Genomic DNA, 16,112 nt, shown 5'->3' on the forward strand with positions numbered 1-16,112 from the left:
TTTATTTATTTGGGGGCGCCTGGGTGGCTCAGTCGTTAAGCGTCTGCTTCAGCTCGGGTCGTGATCCCAGGGTCCTGGGACCGAGCCCCACATCGGGCTCCCTGCTCTGCGGGAAGCCTGCTTCTCCCTCTCCCACTCCCTGCTTGTGTTCCCTCTCTCGCTGTGTCTCTCTCTGTCAAATAAATAAAATCTTAAAAAAAAAAAAAAAGATTTTATTTATTTGACTGAGAGAGCACAAGTAGGCAGAGTGGCAGGCAGAGGGAGAGGGAGAAGCAGACTCCCCACTGAGCAGGGAGCCCGATGCGGGACTTGATCCCAGGACCCCGGGGATCATGACCTGAGCCGAAGGCAGATGCTTAACAACTGAGCCACCCAGGCGCCCCCACAAGAATGAATTTTAAGACACTTCTCCATTACATTCAAAGACCAATGTTATTCTTAAATTAGGTTACTGGTGTCCAGAATTAAATGGCCCCTCCCTATATAAAATTAAGTGATTTTTAAAAATGATGAATTTTCGGGCGCCTGGGTGGCTCAGTTGGTTGAGCGACTGCCTTCGGCTCAGGTCATGATCCTGGAGTCCCCGGATCGAGTCCCGCATCGAGCTCCCTGCTCGGCGGGGAGTCTGCTTCTCCCTCTGACCCTACCCCCTCTCATGTGCTCTCTCTCTCTCATTCTCTCTCTCAAATAAATAAATAAAATCTTAAAAAAAAAAAAAGATGAATTTTCTAAAAATGAAGGTTATCATCAAATTGTCTTGTTCATCAATTTCATCTTGGTATGTATAAAAAGTTGTAAATTCTCCCATTATATGAACAACGCTCTTGGTGACAGTGATAATGTGGAAAAAATGCGGAGACTAACCGTGGAGGGCCTCTGCACCATGTTCTCCAGCCTGGTGTGGCTGAACTCTAGACTGATGACATTATAGAGTTTTTCTCGCTCCTCCTCTGGGGTCTCATAGTAGCGTGTCCACTGAGCCATGGTCATTTCAATGCCTTTCTGTGTGTTCACATCCATGACATCCACCATGCGACGGCTCCCTGCCACGAAAGATGTGTATCAGTCATCTCTTCTGAGCCACTATTATCCTTAAATATATTAAGAATATAAAATACAAGCGGAAGGAAACAAGCTGTCCTTTATTTAGAATATTCAGGAATAAACAGAGAGTTGTCACTCAAGAGGATAATCAAAAGAAAATCAAACCACGGAGAATGGGAAAGACAACAGGTAATATTAAAAGCAGTTCCCTATGGCATATTTCTATATGGTCAGGCAATGAATCTTATATTCAATATCTCACTCAATCCCATCAATTCTAAATGTTAAGTACTAAAATCTCCATTTCACAGATGAGAAAAAAGGTATTAGGTAACTTGCAGGACAAAAATCCTAGAACTCAAAAATCCTGGACCAACTCGAGTCAATGCTCTTATCCACCAAGCTACACTGTTTTAAAGTAGTTTTGGGGACCTAGATCCTTCCCACAATTTGAATAAAGGATCCACTATACAGTGATACATTCTTTTGTTTAAAAGGGTTATTTCCCAAACCTGTTAAGCATTTCTTTCTTTCTTTCTTTCCCAAACCTGTTAAGCATTTCTTTCTTTCTTTCTTTTTTTTTTTTTTTTAAGATTTTATTTCTTTGACAGAGAGAGATATAGTTGAGAGGGAACACAATAGGGGAGTGGGAGACGGAGAAGTAGGCCTCCTGCTGAGCAGGGAGCCCGATGCGGGGCTCGATCCCAAGACCCTGGGATCATGACCTGAGCCGAAGGCAGACGTTTAACGACTGAGCCACCCAGGCGCCCCTGTTAAGCATTTCTAATATAAACCCCTTTTCATTCATTTAACAAATATTTGCTGAATGATAAAGACACCATGATGGACATAAAGATCTATATCAGATTCTCAACCAACTGTAACAACTACAACAAAAGGCAGAATGTGTAAAATAGCACGGGGGGGGGGGGGAACAACAGCTTTAAAGTCAAAGATACCTAAATTTAAATCTCAGCTCTAATAATAGTTGGGAAAGTTAAACTTCTCCAAACCTTAATATCTTCTATAACTTGGGAATAATATCACCTTGTAGGCTGCTGTGTGGATTTAGTCAATGAAATAAAATGTTTAACACAAAGTAGGTGTCAATTAAACAGTAGTAAAAATAAAAGGAAAATATCTTTTTTTTTTTTTTTTAATAACATTGGACTGACCAGAGAAACCTTTTAGGAAAACGGGAGGAAGAAGAGCCATTTAAGTTGGGCCTTAGAATAAACAGAAGCTAAATAAGAAAGATTCAACAGAGAATTGCAAGCAGAGGCAGCAGTTTAAGAGAAGATATGGAGAGGCAGGACAGCTAAAATAGTTAAGATATTAGTGGCCAAGAAAGGGAGAGAGAGAATAAAAAGCTGCTGGTAGAATATTAAGAATACTGTTCAATTTGTAAGAAACTAACAAACACCTACTATATGCCTGGCCTTCATGGATATAACAAGTAGTATTAAGACCTGGTCCCCTGCCTCCAAGAAGTTTATAGGCTAGTCACAGATAAGAGATAATAGAAGGACAAGAATATGGCCACAATAAAGTAGATGTGGCAGAATACAATAAAATACAACTGATAATATAAGGCAATGAACCACACCTACCCTTCATATTTTGGAAGAAAATGTGAATGCCTAAATCAAAATTGCCTTGAAATACCGTTTTATACCCACCATGACGGCCATAAGTCAAAGAAAAAAAAAAAAAGAAAGAGGAAATAACAAGTGCTGGCAAGGAAAATCAAGGCTTTGCTGGTAACAATGTACAGTGGTGCAGCTGCTATGGAAAACAGGGTGGTGGTTCTTCAAGAAGTTAAAAAGAGAATGACCATATGACCCAGTGATTTCCACTCGTAGGTATGTATCTAAAGAGAAAAATCAGATATTCAAACAAGAACTTGTACATGAATGTTCATAGCAGCTCTAGTCACAACAAAGGATGGAAACAACCCAAATGTCCATTAATAAATGAATGGATTAACAAAATGTGGTTTACCCACACGGTAGAATATTATTCAACACGAAAAAGGAATGAAGTGCTGTTACATGCTGGAACATAATATAATACATATATAACAGACACAAAAAGCTACATATTTTGTGATTCCATTTATATGAAATATCCACAACAGGCAAATCCATAGACAAAATACAATAGTGGTTGCCAGGATGTGCAGAGGAGGGAATGGGGAGTGACTACTTAGTAGATATTTCCATTTCAGGTGATGAAAAAATTCTGGAACTAGATACTGGTGATGGCTGCTCGTTGTGAATATACTTAACGCCACTGAACTGTACACTTTAAAACTATGATAATGGTAAATTTTATGTTATTTGTATTTTACCACAATTAAAAAAAAGTAAGTGAATACTTTCCTTCAAGAATGCGTATCAAAGCAAAAGCAATTCCATTTTGCCAATGGTATCAGAGCACCTAAGACTCTGTAAGTACCAGAGCACTTAGATAAAATAATGAATCATAATAATAGCTAACATTTATTGAGCATGTACTATGTGTCAGACACTATTCTGAACACTTCATATTTAAGTAACTTGTCCAAGGTTACACAGTTAGTAATTAGTAGAGTTGAAATCTGAAACCAGGCAGTTTTGAGTCTATACTCTCAACCAATATACCCCATCACCTAAAGTTTACATGACAGACTGGCTTTCTTCTTTATGGGACATGAACTGACACTGGAAATGTAGCATTTACTTGAGGTAGAAAAGAAGGCTGGATTAGCCAAAGTACATGTAGTGATAATGGATTATTGCAATCACCAATATTTTGTTCACTACATTTTGACAATCATTAGTTATCCAAGAAAAAAAAACCTGTACTTCAAACAATTTGGATGGATATAAAGTTAGGCATCAGCTGAAATTTATGCTAAGTCTATTAGGTTAGATATAATCACCGCTCTATTTTAAAGATTTATTTATTTAAAAGAGAAAGAGTGCACGCAAGTGAGCAGCGGGAGGGGCAAAGGGAGAGAATCCTTCAAGCAGACTCCCAACCGAGCATGGAGCCTAATGCGGGCTCCATCTCACAATCCATGAGATCATGACCTGAGCTGAATCCAAGAGTAAGACATTTAACTAACTGAGCCAGCCACCCAGGTGCCCCAGTGCTGTATTTTAAATCATGGCAAAGATATCTATCACCACCCAAAGGTCTATTTGTAAAATATAAGGTTATGAAGGGGTTCCAAAGATCATTATTAGCAGTGTACATATTACTGAAGAAATAGGAAAGTGGGAAGGAAGTGGGAAAAAATCCAAAAGGAGACTAGTGATTGAATAAATGGCTGAATAAGTCCTCATACGTGTATAGCTCAGAAATTTGGATACCATAAGTCTATAATGGAATCCAGAGTATTTTTAACAAGTACCACAGATGATTCTGATGCAGTGCATTTGCAGATCAGAAACCATAAGAATGCCTGACCAATAGAGAAAAGCTATGGTGGTCCATTAACTTATTACTGTCCTGGAGGTCTGTGAGGAAAAGAAGTCCAATGATAGACTTTAAGTACTCAAGAAGATTTTCTGAGGTCCCGAGAGAGCCCCTGCTTTGTGAAGAGTGGGAAAACATTTTAATTACTCAACAGATTTACTGAGTACCTACTATACTCCAGAGATTGTGCTAGATATTAGAAAATACACAGTGACAGGCAGATAGCTGAAATATAACAAAGAAATAGTGAGGGAGTGAAAAATACAGGGAATTAGAGAACTTTCCTCTACCTGGGCTATCTGTAACTTTCACCTCTTGGATAAACAAGTTATTCAGCTATCTAAAAAGGGCCCTCAAGTGGCTAAGAGACAGTACTGCAATACTTAATTTCCAAAGCAAGAGGTTGCACTGGAACTTCAACATAGAGGACAAAACTTTAGTTGTAATGCTGGGAGGAAAGCATCAGAAAAACCTCCTTTGTTTCATAACCTGCTGGAAACATTTCCAAAAGGTTTTAATCCACACTGCTCTAATGTGTATAGGAGAGTGACCATGTCTGAATTCCTAAGGATCCTAGTGGGTCTCAGGGCTACACTGAACACCAAATGGTCTGCAGAAAATTGACCTGAATCTTTACTGACACGAGGAAGTTTTTTTCTTTAATTAGATCGATCCAATTTGCTTTCTTTTCCTAAATTTTGAAATATAAATCAGATGAAAGACAAGTTAACCAGTCACTGACAAAGAGAAATTTTAATATATCTTTTTCTCAGCTTACACAGATTGATTGATTTTAAGAAATCTCTCTACCCAACATCGGGCTTGAAACCTACAACCCCCAGATCAAGAGTTCCATGCTTCAGCTTAAAAAGTTTTAAACCTTGACCAAGTTACCAAATGTAGCATTGGTGAAAATTTCCAGGACATTTCTGTACTGCTTTTAGAGAACAGAAGAGAATCACAGATATGAGTGAAGTTTCATTATTGGTTCAGAGATATAAAATGTCCTCGAACAGGCTCTTCATAGAGAGAAGGAGGGACACAGTGATAAAACAGTAGGTAGGAAAGAAGTAGAGTTCTATGCCTACGCCTAATGAGTACTAAATGAAGCAACTCTGTAACTCCCTTTGAGAAAATTCTCAGTTGCTAATAGTAGTTTCTATCAAAAAACTACTTCAAGTCGTATACTTCAAATAATGTACTTGCATATTCCTAAGCCTTAAATCTCAGTCAGAAATTTAGAACTCAGTCCCAAGTCTTAAATCTTCGCCTAAAAGACACAAAGCCCACAAAGCTTAATACTTACCCACACACATTTTGACATCATTCACAGTGAAGTCTGGATCTGGCATCCTACGAAACAAACACCAGTAAGGATAAATGGGAAGCACACCTTCTCTAGTCAGTGTGAGTTTTTTCTTAGAGTACCAAAAACTCCTAAGTTTTTTTTTGTTTTTGTTTTTTTTAAGATTTTATTTATTTATTTGACAGAGAGACAGAGACAGTGAGGGAGGGAACACAAGCAGGGGGAGTGGGAGAGGGAGAAGCAGGCTTCCCTGGGAGCAGGGAGCCCGATGCGGGGCTCGATCCCAGGACTCTGAGATCATGACCTGAACCGAAAGCAGATGCCCAACGACTGAGCCACCCAGGCGCCCCAAAAAAACTCCTAAGTTGAGACACATAAATCTTACATTTAGGTTTAACAATATATTTTAAATATATATAAAACAATATATTTTAAATATAAATATAAATATATGAAAGAACATCTCAGGGTAATAGATTTTAAGATATTTCTTTTTAGCTCACTATAACAACCATGAAATGTTTTTGTAACAAAAGAAGAAAAATACATGCTTTTAAAATCTAAATGGGGATTATTTTCAATTATCTACTGCTTTGGGTTATCAATACTGCATTGTCTATAGCCCTGGTGTAACATGGTCATTTCACAACCATATCCAATCAGGCCAAGGATACTTACTTTATTCCAAGTCCATCAGAATTCTTGAAAATCAGAGGGTCTCTTAAGCCACCCCGCTGGATATACTCTACATTAAAATCTGTCACCATAGCAAAACATAATAAATTATTAGAAAGGCAAGAAGTATAGTTGGAAAAAGATGAAAGGATCATAAAAAAAGGTCCTAAGTAATAAGGTGGAGATAGTGTTTGCTGTTTCTGTGTATATAGTTTTGCTCTGTTAGACAATACATGTTTGTTATTAAGAAGCATCGCTTAGGATACAGGAAAAGCACACTGAGAGGCAAGGTTCAAGGGGTTTGCTAAGTCTATATTTACACAGTAAATTCAGAATTTAACCAACAGGGGGGGTAGTACTATAACTGAGTCATCTTCTAAATCCTAAACAGAAATTATCATCACCTTATCTCTTAATAGCCAAAAAATTTAATTCTGTCCACTACCATACATACCATAACATCCTTGTCAGTTTGCCAAGGAGCAAAAAAGCTGCATGGTGCATATGGAATCCCACCTCTGTTTTGTTTGGGGGGAGGGGGTGCATGCATAAATGAAAATTTACTGTACTATTTTTAATTAAACCCAAAACAAGGGATGGGAGGAGAAGGGAAAGGCCTTCAGGGAAAAACTCCAACAATGCTCCTGGCCCTAATAAATGCTTGTTTCTTCTCATATAGCAGGGAATGACTCACAGGGTGGGAGGATTAGGGGAGAGTGGGGTGTGTGTGTGTGTGTGTGTGTGAATGGCATTGTGTCATAAGAGAAAATAAACAGCATCACAACATCAACAGGCAATATTTAGCTGCAGAGATGCTGAGCCCACAGTTCCCAGAATCTACAACTTCCTGAACCAAAAGGATACTGACCTTTTCCCTCCATAAAAGTAACAAAATTTGCATTATATTTGTTGGTGTGGAGCTTCTCTTCCAAGTCAAAAGTTCTTTTCCCTTCAATTTCATCATCTGAAATGCCATCATCTTCATAGCGTCGTCGCATGGTACCACGCTGAGGAGAGAGGGACATAAAGATCAAATCATGTACTTTTTCATGCCTATCTAAAAGAGCTCATAAACACATGCACACTTCAATTTCACATACTTTCAACTTCAGTTGTTATGTCAAACATCAATTTTCCTTGCCTTATACATCTTTCTCTCAACTAAAGGTCAGCTAATGTCCTCCTAATGTTCAGAGAGTAACAAAATTTTGATGAGTCACTGGTTCCCTACTTGTGAATTTTACCTCTGCTACCTCTTTGAGCCTAGAGATATAAATTTACAATAGAAATATAACCAAATAAGGTCCACTAAAGATTGGGGACCAACTGTCTTTATAGACATTTCAGGTCAGGATACAAAATATAGTGTTTTCACAGGGGAAAGAACTGTATCTACATTAGTTTTTTTTTTTTTTTTTTTAAGGTTTTATTTATTTATTTGAGAGAGAGAGCGTGAGAGAGAACACAAGCCGGGGGGTAGAGACAAAGGGAGAAGCAGGCTCCCTGCTGAGGAGAGAGCCCAATGCGGGGCTCAATCCCAGGACCCTGAGCTGAAGGCAGACACTTAACCGACTGAGCCACCCAGGTGCCCCTCTACAATAGTTCTCTAAAACAATCTTTAGGAACAGACTAAAACATTTGAATTAATGAAGCAAAAACTCCTTTACATCAGACAAAAGAGAGTTAACCTAAATAAAAGGATTCCAAATAGCAAACCATCAATATTTAGCTTTAAGGATATCTCCCTAAAGAAAATATACGGGGGGGGCGGGGGGGGCACCTGGGTGGCTCAGTCGTTAAGCATCTGCGTTCGGCTCAGGTCATGATCCCAGGGTCCTGGGATCGAGCCCCACATAGGGCTCCCTGCCCGGTGGGAAGCCTGCTTCTCCCTCTCCCACTCCCCCTGCTTGTGTTCCCTCTCTCACTGTGTCTCTCTCTGTCACAGAAATAAATAAAAATCTTTTAAAAAATAATAAAATAAAGAAAATATACAGGGGTGCTGGGCTGGTCAGTCAGAAGAGCATGCGAATCAGGATGCCTGGGTGGCTCATCGGTTAAGCATCTGACTTCGGCTTGGGTCATGATCCCAGGGTCCTGGGATCGTGTCCCGCATCGGACTCCTTGCTCAGCGGGGAGCCTGCTTCTCCCTCTGCCTGCAACTCTTCTCTCTTTCTGACAAATAAATAAATAAAATCTTAAAAAAAAAAAAAGAGCTTGGGATTCTTGATCTCACAGGGTCATGAGTTCGAGCCCCAGGTTGGGTATAAAGATTTCTTAAATAAAACTTTAAAAAAAAAAAAAAAAAGAAAAAAAATATAAAAATGGCCAATGAACACATGAAAAGATATTCAATATCATTAGTCATTAGGGGAAATGAAAATTAAAACCACAAGGAGACACCACTTCACACACACTAGGATGGCTATTATCAAAAGGTGGACAATAGGGGTGGCGCCTGGGTGGCTCAGTAGGTTAAGTGTCTGCCTTCAGCTCAGGTCATGAACCCCGAGTCCGGGGAAGGAGCCCAGCCTCGGGCTCCCTGCTCAGCAAGGAGTTTGCTTCTCTCTCTCCCTTTGCCCTTTCCCCTACTCGTGCTCTATCTTGCTCACTCTCTCAGATAAATAAATGAAATCTTTAAAAAAATTTAAAAAATTTTTAAAAATGTGGACAATAACAAGTGATGGTGAGAATGTAGAGAAACTAGAAGCCTTGTACACTTTGGTGGGAATGTAAAATGGTGCAGCCACTCTGAAAAACAGCTTAGCAGTTCCTCAAAAAATTAAACATAGAGTTACCTTATGACTAACAATTCTACTCCTAGGTACATTTCTAAAAGAATTTAAAACCTATGTCCACACAAAAACTTGTACACAGATGTTCACAGCAGCATTAACCCAAATGTCAACTGATGGATGAACAGATTAAAAAATGTAGTATATTTACACAGTGGAGTATTATTTGGCCATAAAAAGGAATGAAATACTGGTATGTAGCTACAACATGGAAGGATCTTGAAAACATTATGCTAAGTGAAAGAAGCCAAATGCAACAGACCAGGTATCATAGATGATATAATTTTATTTACATGAAATGTCCAGAATAGGCAAATCCATAGAGACAGAAAGTAGATTAGTAGTTGCCAGGGGTTGGGGAAAGGAATAGGAAGTGACTGTTAATGGTTTGGGTTTCTTTCAGGAGCCATGAAAATATTCTGGAATTAGAGAATGGTGATATTTGTACAACTCTGTGAATATACTAAAAACCCAATTAATTACATACATTTAAACAGGTGAGTTTTACAGTATATGAATATTTCACAAGCTATTATTTTTTTTAAAAAGATAACATGATGCTTCTGCTGCAAATTTACCTTCTAGTATATTTACTTTAGCCAGTGCCAAATTTTGCTGAAATTTCTTGAATACACACACACAGGACTATCATCTGTGGGCATGATAGAGGCAGGGGTAAATACAGTAACCCTACCCTAGGATGTGCTAAGAACAACCAAACCTGGAATTTAAAGTTAGATATTGGGGAAAGGTCTTTTGGGGAGTGGGGGTCAGGGAAGGGGCAGAAATGAGTAATAAGAAATAAAAATTAAAGCAAATAAAAATGACTATTACACACCAGAGGAAAGCCAGATTTAACATACCAGGGTATGTCTGGGTTGAAACACTGAGGGATACCTGATAGCTTTTTCATTATTTGGCAAAAACTCATTAACACGCTTACCTAGCATCTTTGCTGCCCAAAGTCCCAGCTCAAAGGCCAAAAGAAGACCTAATTTTGGGAGACGTTTCACTTATTTCAATAATGCCATCACTGCTCAAAATATTTTTAGATACATTTATGGGGGGGCATTTTCACTGACAATTTCTAACATGAGTTTGTTTCTTAACAAGCTTTAATTCACTTTATTTTTCTTGTATAAAACTATGTGGTGGCCACAGATGGAGCCTGAATCCTCTGCATGGAGACTCTGGTGTGGGTTTTTACAAGATGGTCAGTACATTCCTAATAGGGAGACTTGGGTGAACACAGTCTCTTTCCAGAGGTCAGGGGTGAAGTAGCTGTACGTCTTGGAAATGGCGTCAAAAGCGGCCTTAGCAACGTTGCCCATGGGGGGCAGAACAGCCCCTGGGCCGAGGTATAGCAGTCATCAATACCAGCCACCATCAGTAGCTTCAGGGGCACAGTGGCTGAATGAATTTGTTTTTGTAAAAGACATCATCAGATGGCTCAGCCAGTTAAGCGTCTGCCTTCGGCTCAGGTCATGATCTCAGGGTCCTGGGATTGAGCCCCGCATCGGGCTCCCCTCTCAGCATGGAGTCTGTTTCTCCCTTTCCCTCTGCCCCTCCCCATCATTTGTGCTCTCTTTGTGCTCTCTTTCAAATAAACAAAATCTTAAAAAAAAAAAAAAAGATATCCTCAGTTCCCCTCCTTAACACACTTCATTTATGTGTCTTTGAAGAGAACTCCAAAAGATGAATTTCAAGTATCATAGAGCAAGGACAATACCATCAAAATAAATGTAGATGTCCCCTCCTCTCATTTGTGCTGTAACTTCTAATACACTTGTCAAAAAAAATCCCAGGCATTTTTTTTTTTTTTTAAGATTTTATTTATTTATTTGACAGACAGAAAGAGATTGAGCCGGGGGAGCGGCAGGCAGAGGGAGAGGGAGAAGCAGGCTCCCCGCTGAGCAGGGAGCCCGATATGGGGCTCAATCCCAGGACCCTGAGATCATGACCTGAGCTGAAGGCAGACGCTTAACCACTGAGCCACCCAGGCACCCCCCCAGTCATGTTTTCAAACTTCAATCTTTCCTAGGTCTACCATTACTGATTCTTCTTCAGTAAGGAGGACATAATCACCCTGATTATCCCAACATTTCTAACATGGTAGCCAGAAGCTCCCCCATCCTTCCTTCCTTTTCTTCTTCCTATATTCAAGATTTCTTCTTCCATTTACATTTTCAATATAGAGAGTATAAGGATATGCGGAAGGCTCTTGCTCCAGCCAAGCCACTCAAAGACAACAGAAAAATGAATCTGGATTGTTTTCTTTTTGATGCAATTGGTATGTCAGCAATAATGTGAAAATTATTTGTATCAGTTTTTAATTTTTTTTTTTTAGACTTTATTTATTTATCTGTCAGAGAGAGCGTGCACAAGCAGGCGGAGCGGCAGGCAGAAGAAGTAGGCTCCCTGCTGAGCGGGGAGCCCGATGTGGGGCTCGATCCCAGGACCCTGGGATCATGACCAGAGCCAAAGGCAGACGCTTAACCAACTGAGCCACCCAGGTGCCCCTGTATCAGTTCTAATACTGTCAAGAATGTTTGTTGTTTTTTTTTTTTTGTCTATCCCCCTCTTAACGTAAATTCGGGTGACAAGTAAACAAACATCTATAGCAAATCTCTAAGTGCCTTTTTTTTAAAAAAAGATTTTATTTATTTATTTGAGAGAGAGAGAGAGTACATGAGAGGGGAAAGGGAAGAGAAAGAAGCAGACTCCCCGCTGAGCAGGGAGCCCGACGCGGGACTCGATCCCAGGACTCCAGGATCATGACCTGAGCCAAAGGCAGTCGCTCAACCAACCGAGCCACCCAGGCGCCCCTCTAAGTGCTTTAAAAATATATTCAATCCTGGGGCGCCTGGGTGGCTCAGATGTTTAAACGTCTGACCCTCAGTTTCAGCTCAGGTCATGATCTCAGGGTCCTGGGACTGAGCCCTGATTCGGGCTACCTTTCAGCAGGGAGTATTCTTGAGGATTCTCTCCCTCTGCCCTCCCCGCTGTCCCCCCTCTAAACAAATAAATAAATCTTTAAAAAAAGCACAAAAACATTTTCAAGCTTGGAAATCAGTAGGCAGTAACACAATCTGCTATAGGTAAAACCCAAAAGACAAGGCCACTTTAAATACTAAGGAAAGCAGCCACCAATCTCCTCTAGCCCATCAACATTATCAAATAATTCAAAATGGTTTACCAGCGTGCTGTGCTTCTTTATTCTAGGTGATTTCCATACAGGCAATTTTAGGCAGCTCAAAGGAAGTTATTGGCCTCCCATAGATGCCAGCCCTCACTGAACCCAGTGTCACAGAAAGTAACAGGCACAAACCGAACACTGAAATCTATTCCAACCACATTTTCACTCAAAAGCAATTTGTACTTTGCAGGGTCAACAGTGAATTTATTATTTTATTTTTTTTAAAGATTTATTTATTTATTTGGCAGAGAGACAGCGAGAGAGGGAACACAAGCAGAGGGTGTGGAAGAGGGAGAAGCAGGCCTCCTGCCGAGCAGGGAGCCTTGATGCGGGGCTCAATCCAGGACCCTGGGATCATGACCCAAGCTGAAGGCAGATGCTCAACGACTGAGCCACCCAGGCACCCCAAAAGTGAGTTTATAACCAATAACCGTTTATTCTATTTAGATGACCAAACTATATAGCAAACTCATATTTTCCAGGATCCAAATGTTGAAAAGAATTTTTAAACTGCCTTAAAAAATATTCACCACCCTTAGTCAAGTGGTAATTAACTATATTAAATGGTAAAAATGGCCATATAAATGACTACTTAGATTAACTCAAGGACTGATAGATCAAGCTCAAGTGATATAAATATTAGTTATACTAATATCTCTCCTAGATGATTAGCTGAAGAAAAGACAATGAAGCAAGGTTAGATGCAAATAGGTCATCAATCATTATATAGAAACTTTTGGCATTCTCTTTTCTAAACATGTAGTAAAAAAGAATGATGGGAAGGACACTGTCTTAAGATGCCTTTATGTAATACACCTAAAAAATAAAAGAGCAGAGCAGAGTCAGGAAATCAGGAATTCTGAGCAGGGAATATTCCCTGATGCCAGAAACCATCTGCCTCTCTTAGATATTTGGGGGAGTGTTATGAGGTGAGAAAGAGAAATCATTTTTTAAAGGTCAGATAAAACTAGACTTGTCCTATAGGAAAACGGCTAAGCCATCCAAGGCGAACATATACTCTGGTGAATATAATGTGATCATTAACATGTTTATTACAACAAATAACATTGAAAAGTGCTTATGGAATATTAAGTTTAAAAATCAGTACATGGGGGTACCTGGGTGGCTCAGATGGTTAAGCATCTGCCTTCAGCTCAGGTCATGATCCCAGGGTCCTAGGATCGAGTCCCGCATCGGGCTCCCTGCTTGGTGGGGAGCCTGCTTCTCCCTCTCCCTCTACTGCTCCCCCTGCTTGTGTTCTCTCACTCTGTCAAATAAATAAATAAAATCTTAAAAAAAAAAAAAAATCAGCGCACAAGGGGCACCTGGGTGGGTTAAGCGCCTGCCTTCAGCTCAGTCGGGCCCCACATCAGGCTCTCTGCTCTGCAGGGCGCCTGCTTCTCCCTTTCCCTCTGCCCCTACCCCAACTCGTGCTCGCTCACACTCTTTCTCAAATAAATAAAATCTTTAAAAAAAAAAAGGACAAAAATGATAATGATCCTCTCAATAAATGCAGAAACAGCATTTGACAAAATTCAACACCCTTTAATGATAAAAGACACTGAATAAATTAGGAAAAGAAGGTAACTTCCTCCAGCTAATAATAAAGGGCATCTACCAAAAACCCATAGCTAACATCATACTTAATGGTAAAAGACTGAAAGCTTTCTCTCTAAGATCAGGAACAAGACATGGATGTCTGCTCTCATCACTTCTATTCAACACTGTATTACAAGTTCTAGTGAAGGCAATTAAGCAAGAAAAAGACATACAAGTTTGGAAAGAAAAAAGTAAAACTATTTCTATTCACAAATGACAGGATCTTGTACATAGAAAATTTTATGGAATCCACACACCAAAAAATAGAGTTAATAAAATCAGTTATATATTTATATATTAGCAATGAAAAATCCAAAAATGAAATTAAGAAAACAATTCCATTTATAATAGCATCAAAAAAATACAAAGAAAGAAATTTTTTTTTTTTTAAAGATTTTATTTATTTATTTATGAGAGAGAGAGAGAGAGAGCATGAGATGGGGGAGGGTCAGAGGGAGAAGCAGACTCCCCGCCGAGCAGGGAGCCCGATGCGGGACTCGATCCCGGGACTCCAGGATCATGACCTGAGCCGAAAGCAGTCGCCTAACCAACTGAGCCACCCAGGCGCCCCAAAGAAAGAAATTTAACAAAAGAAGCCCAAGACTTGTACACTGGAAAAATACAAAACACTGTCGAAATTAAAGATCTAAATAAATGGAAAGACATCCTGTGTTCATGGACGGCAAAATTTATTATTATAATGTCAGTACTCCTCAAACTGATTCATAGATTCAACACAATCTCTAATGAAATCCCAGGTGCCTTTTTTCCTGCAGAAATTAACAAAATCATCTTAAAATTCCTATGGAAACGAAGGGAACCAGAATAGCCAAAACAATCTTGAAAAAGAATAATGTTAGAGGACTCACACTTCCTGCTTTCAAAACTTACTAGAAGGCTATATAATAATCAAGACTGTGTGGTGTGGGCATGAGGACAGACATATAGATCAGTAGAACAAAACTGAGAACCCAGAAATAAACCTTTACATTTATGGTCAACTGATTTGCAACAAGGATGCCTACCTAAACAATGCAATGGGAAAAGGAGCCCAGTGCAGGGCTCAAAATCACGAGCCTGAGATCAAGACCTGAGCTGAGATCAAGAGTTGAACACTTAACTGACTGAGCCACCCAGGCACCCTGGGATGAGAGTCCTTTTAAGAAATTCTGCTAGAACAACTATACATCCACATGTGACAGAACTAAGTTGGACCTCTAACTCATACCATATACAAAAAAAAAAGGAAAAAAAAAGACCAAACATTAAAAATGGATCAAAGGCTTAAATGTAAAGGCTTAAACTGGAATTCTTAAGAAAATGTGGTGTAAATATTCATGAGCTTAGATTAGGCAATGGATTCTTAGATATGACATCAAAATAGTCTAACAAAATAAATGATCTGAACTTCCTCAAAATTAACACTTTTTGTGCTTCAAAAAACACTATCAAGAAAAATAAAACTACAGAATGGGAGAAGATATTTGCAAATCATGTATCTCACAAGTATCCGGAATATATATCTACATCTAGATAGACATCTAGAATATACAAAGAACTCTTACAACTTAATAATAAAATGACAAAAAAATTTTTTAAAGGGTTTGAATAGTTATTTCTCAAGGATATATAACCAGCTCCATAAGCACATGAAACATCATCAGTCGGGAGCTCATCATTAATCATTAAGGAAATGCACATAAAAGCCATAAGGAGACACCACTTCATACCCACTAGTCAGATAATAAGTGCTGGCGAGGGTGTGAAGAAAGTCAGACCCTCACACACAGCCGGTGGAAATGCAGAATAGTACAACCCCTTTGGAAGAAGTCTGGCAGGTCCTCATTAAACGGAGTTACCATATGACCCAGCAATTTCATTCCTAGGTATGTACCCAAGAGAATGAAAACATATACCCACAAAAATTCGTAATATCATTCATTATTGCCAAAACGCAGAAACAACCCCAAGGTCCGTCAACTGAGGAGTAGATAAAAATAGCATATCCGGGACGCCTGGGTGGCTCCGTCAGTTAAGC

At 39.4% G+C, this 16,112-nt stretch overlaps 1 protein-coding gene across 1 annotated transcript in view; it reads right to left on the reverse strand.

Moving 5' to 3' along the window:
* Positions 1–16,112, reverse strand: part of KDM2A (lysine demethylase 2A) — a 112,871-nt gene that overhangs the window by 41,112 nt on the left and 55,647 nt on the right. Inside the window, exons 3-6 of the mRNA XM_021685581.2 lie at positions 7,356–7,494; positions 6,491–6,569; positions 5,813–5,859; positions 865–1,043 (exon numbers count right to left, since the gene is read on the reverse strand). Coding sequence (XP_021541256.1) covers positions 865–1,043; positions 5,813–5,859; positions 6,491–6,569; positions 7,356–7,494 — 444 coding nt within the window. The remainder of the gene's footprint in view (positions 1–864; positions 1,044–5,812; positions 5,860–6,490; positions 6,570–7,355; positions 7,495–16,112) is intronic.

Source organism: Neomonachus schauinslandi, chromosome 11, assembly GCF_002201575.2.
Source record: "Neomonachus schauinslandi chromosome 11, ASM220157v2, whole genome shotgun sequence".
NCBI classification, from domain to species: Eukaryota; Metazoa; Chordata; class Mammalia; order Carnivora; family Phocidae; genus Neomonachus; species Neomonachus schauinslandi.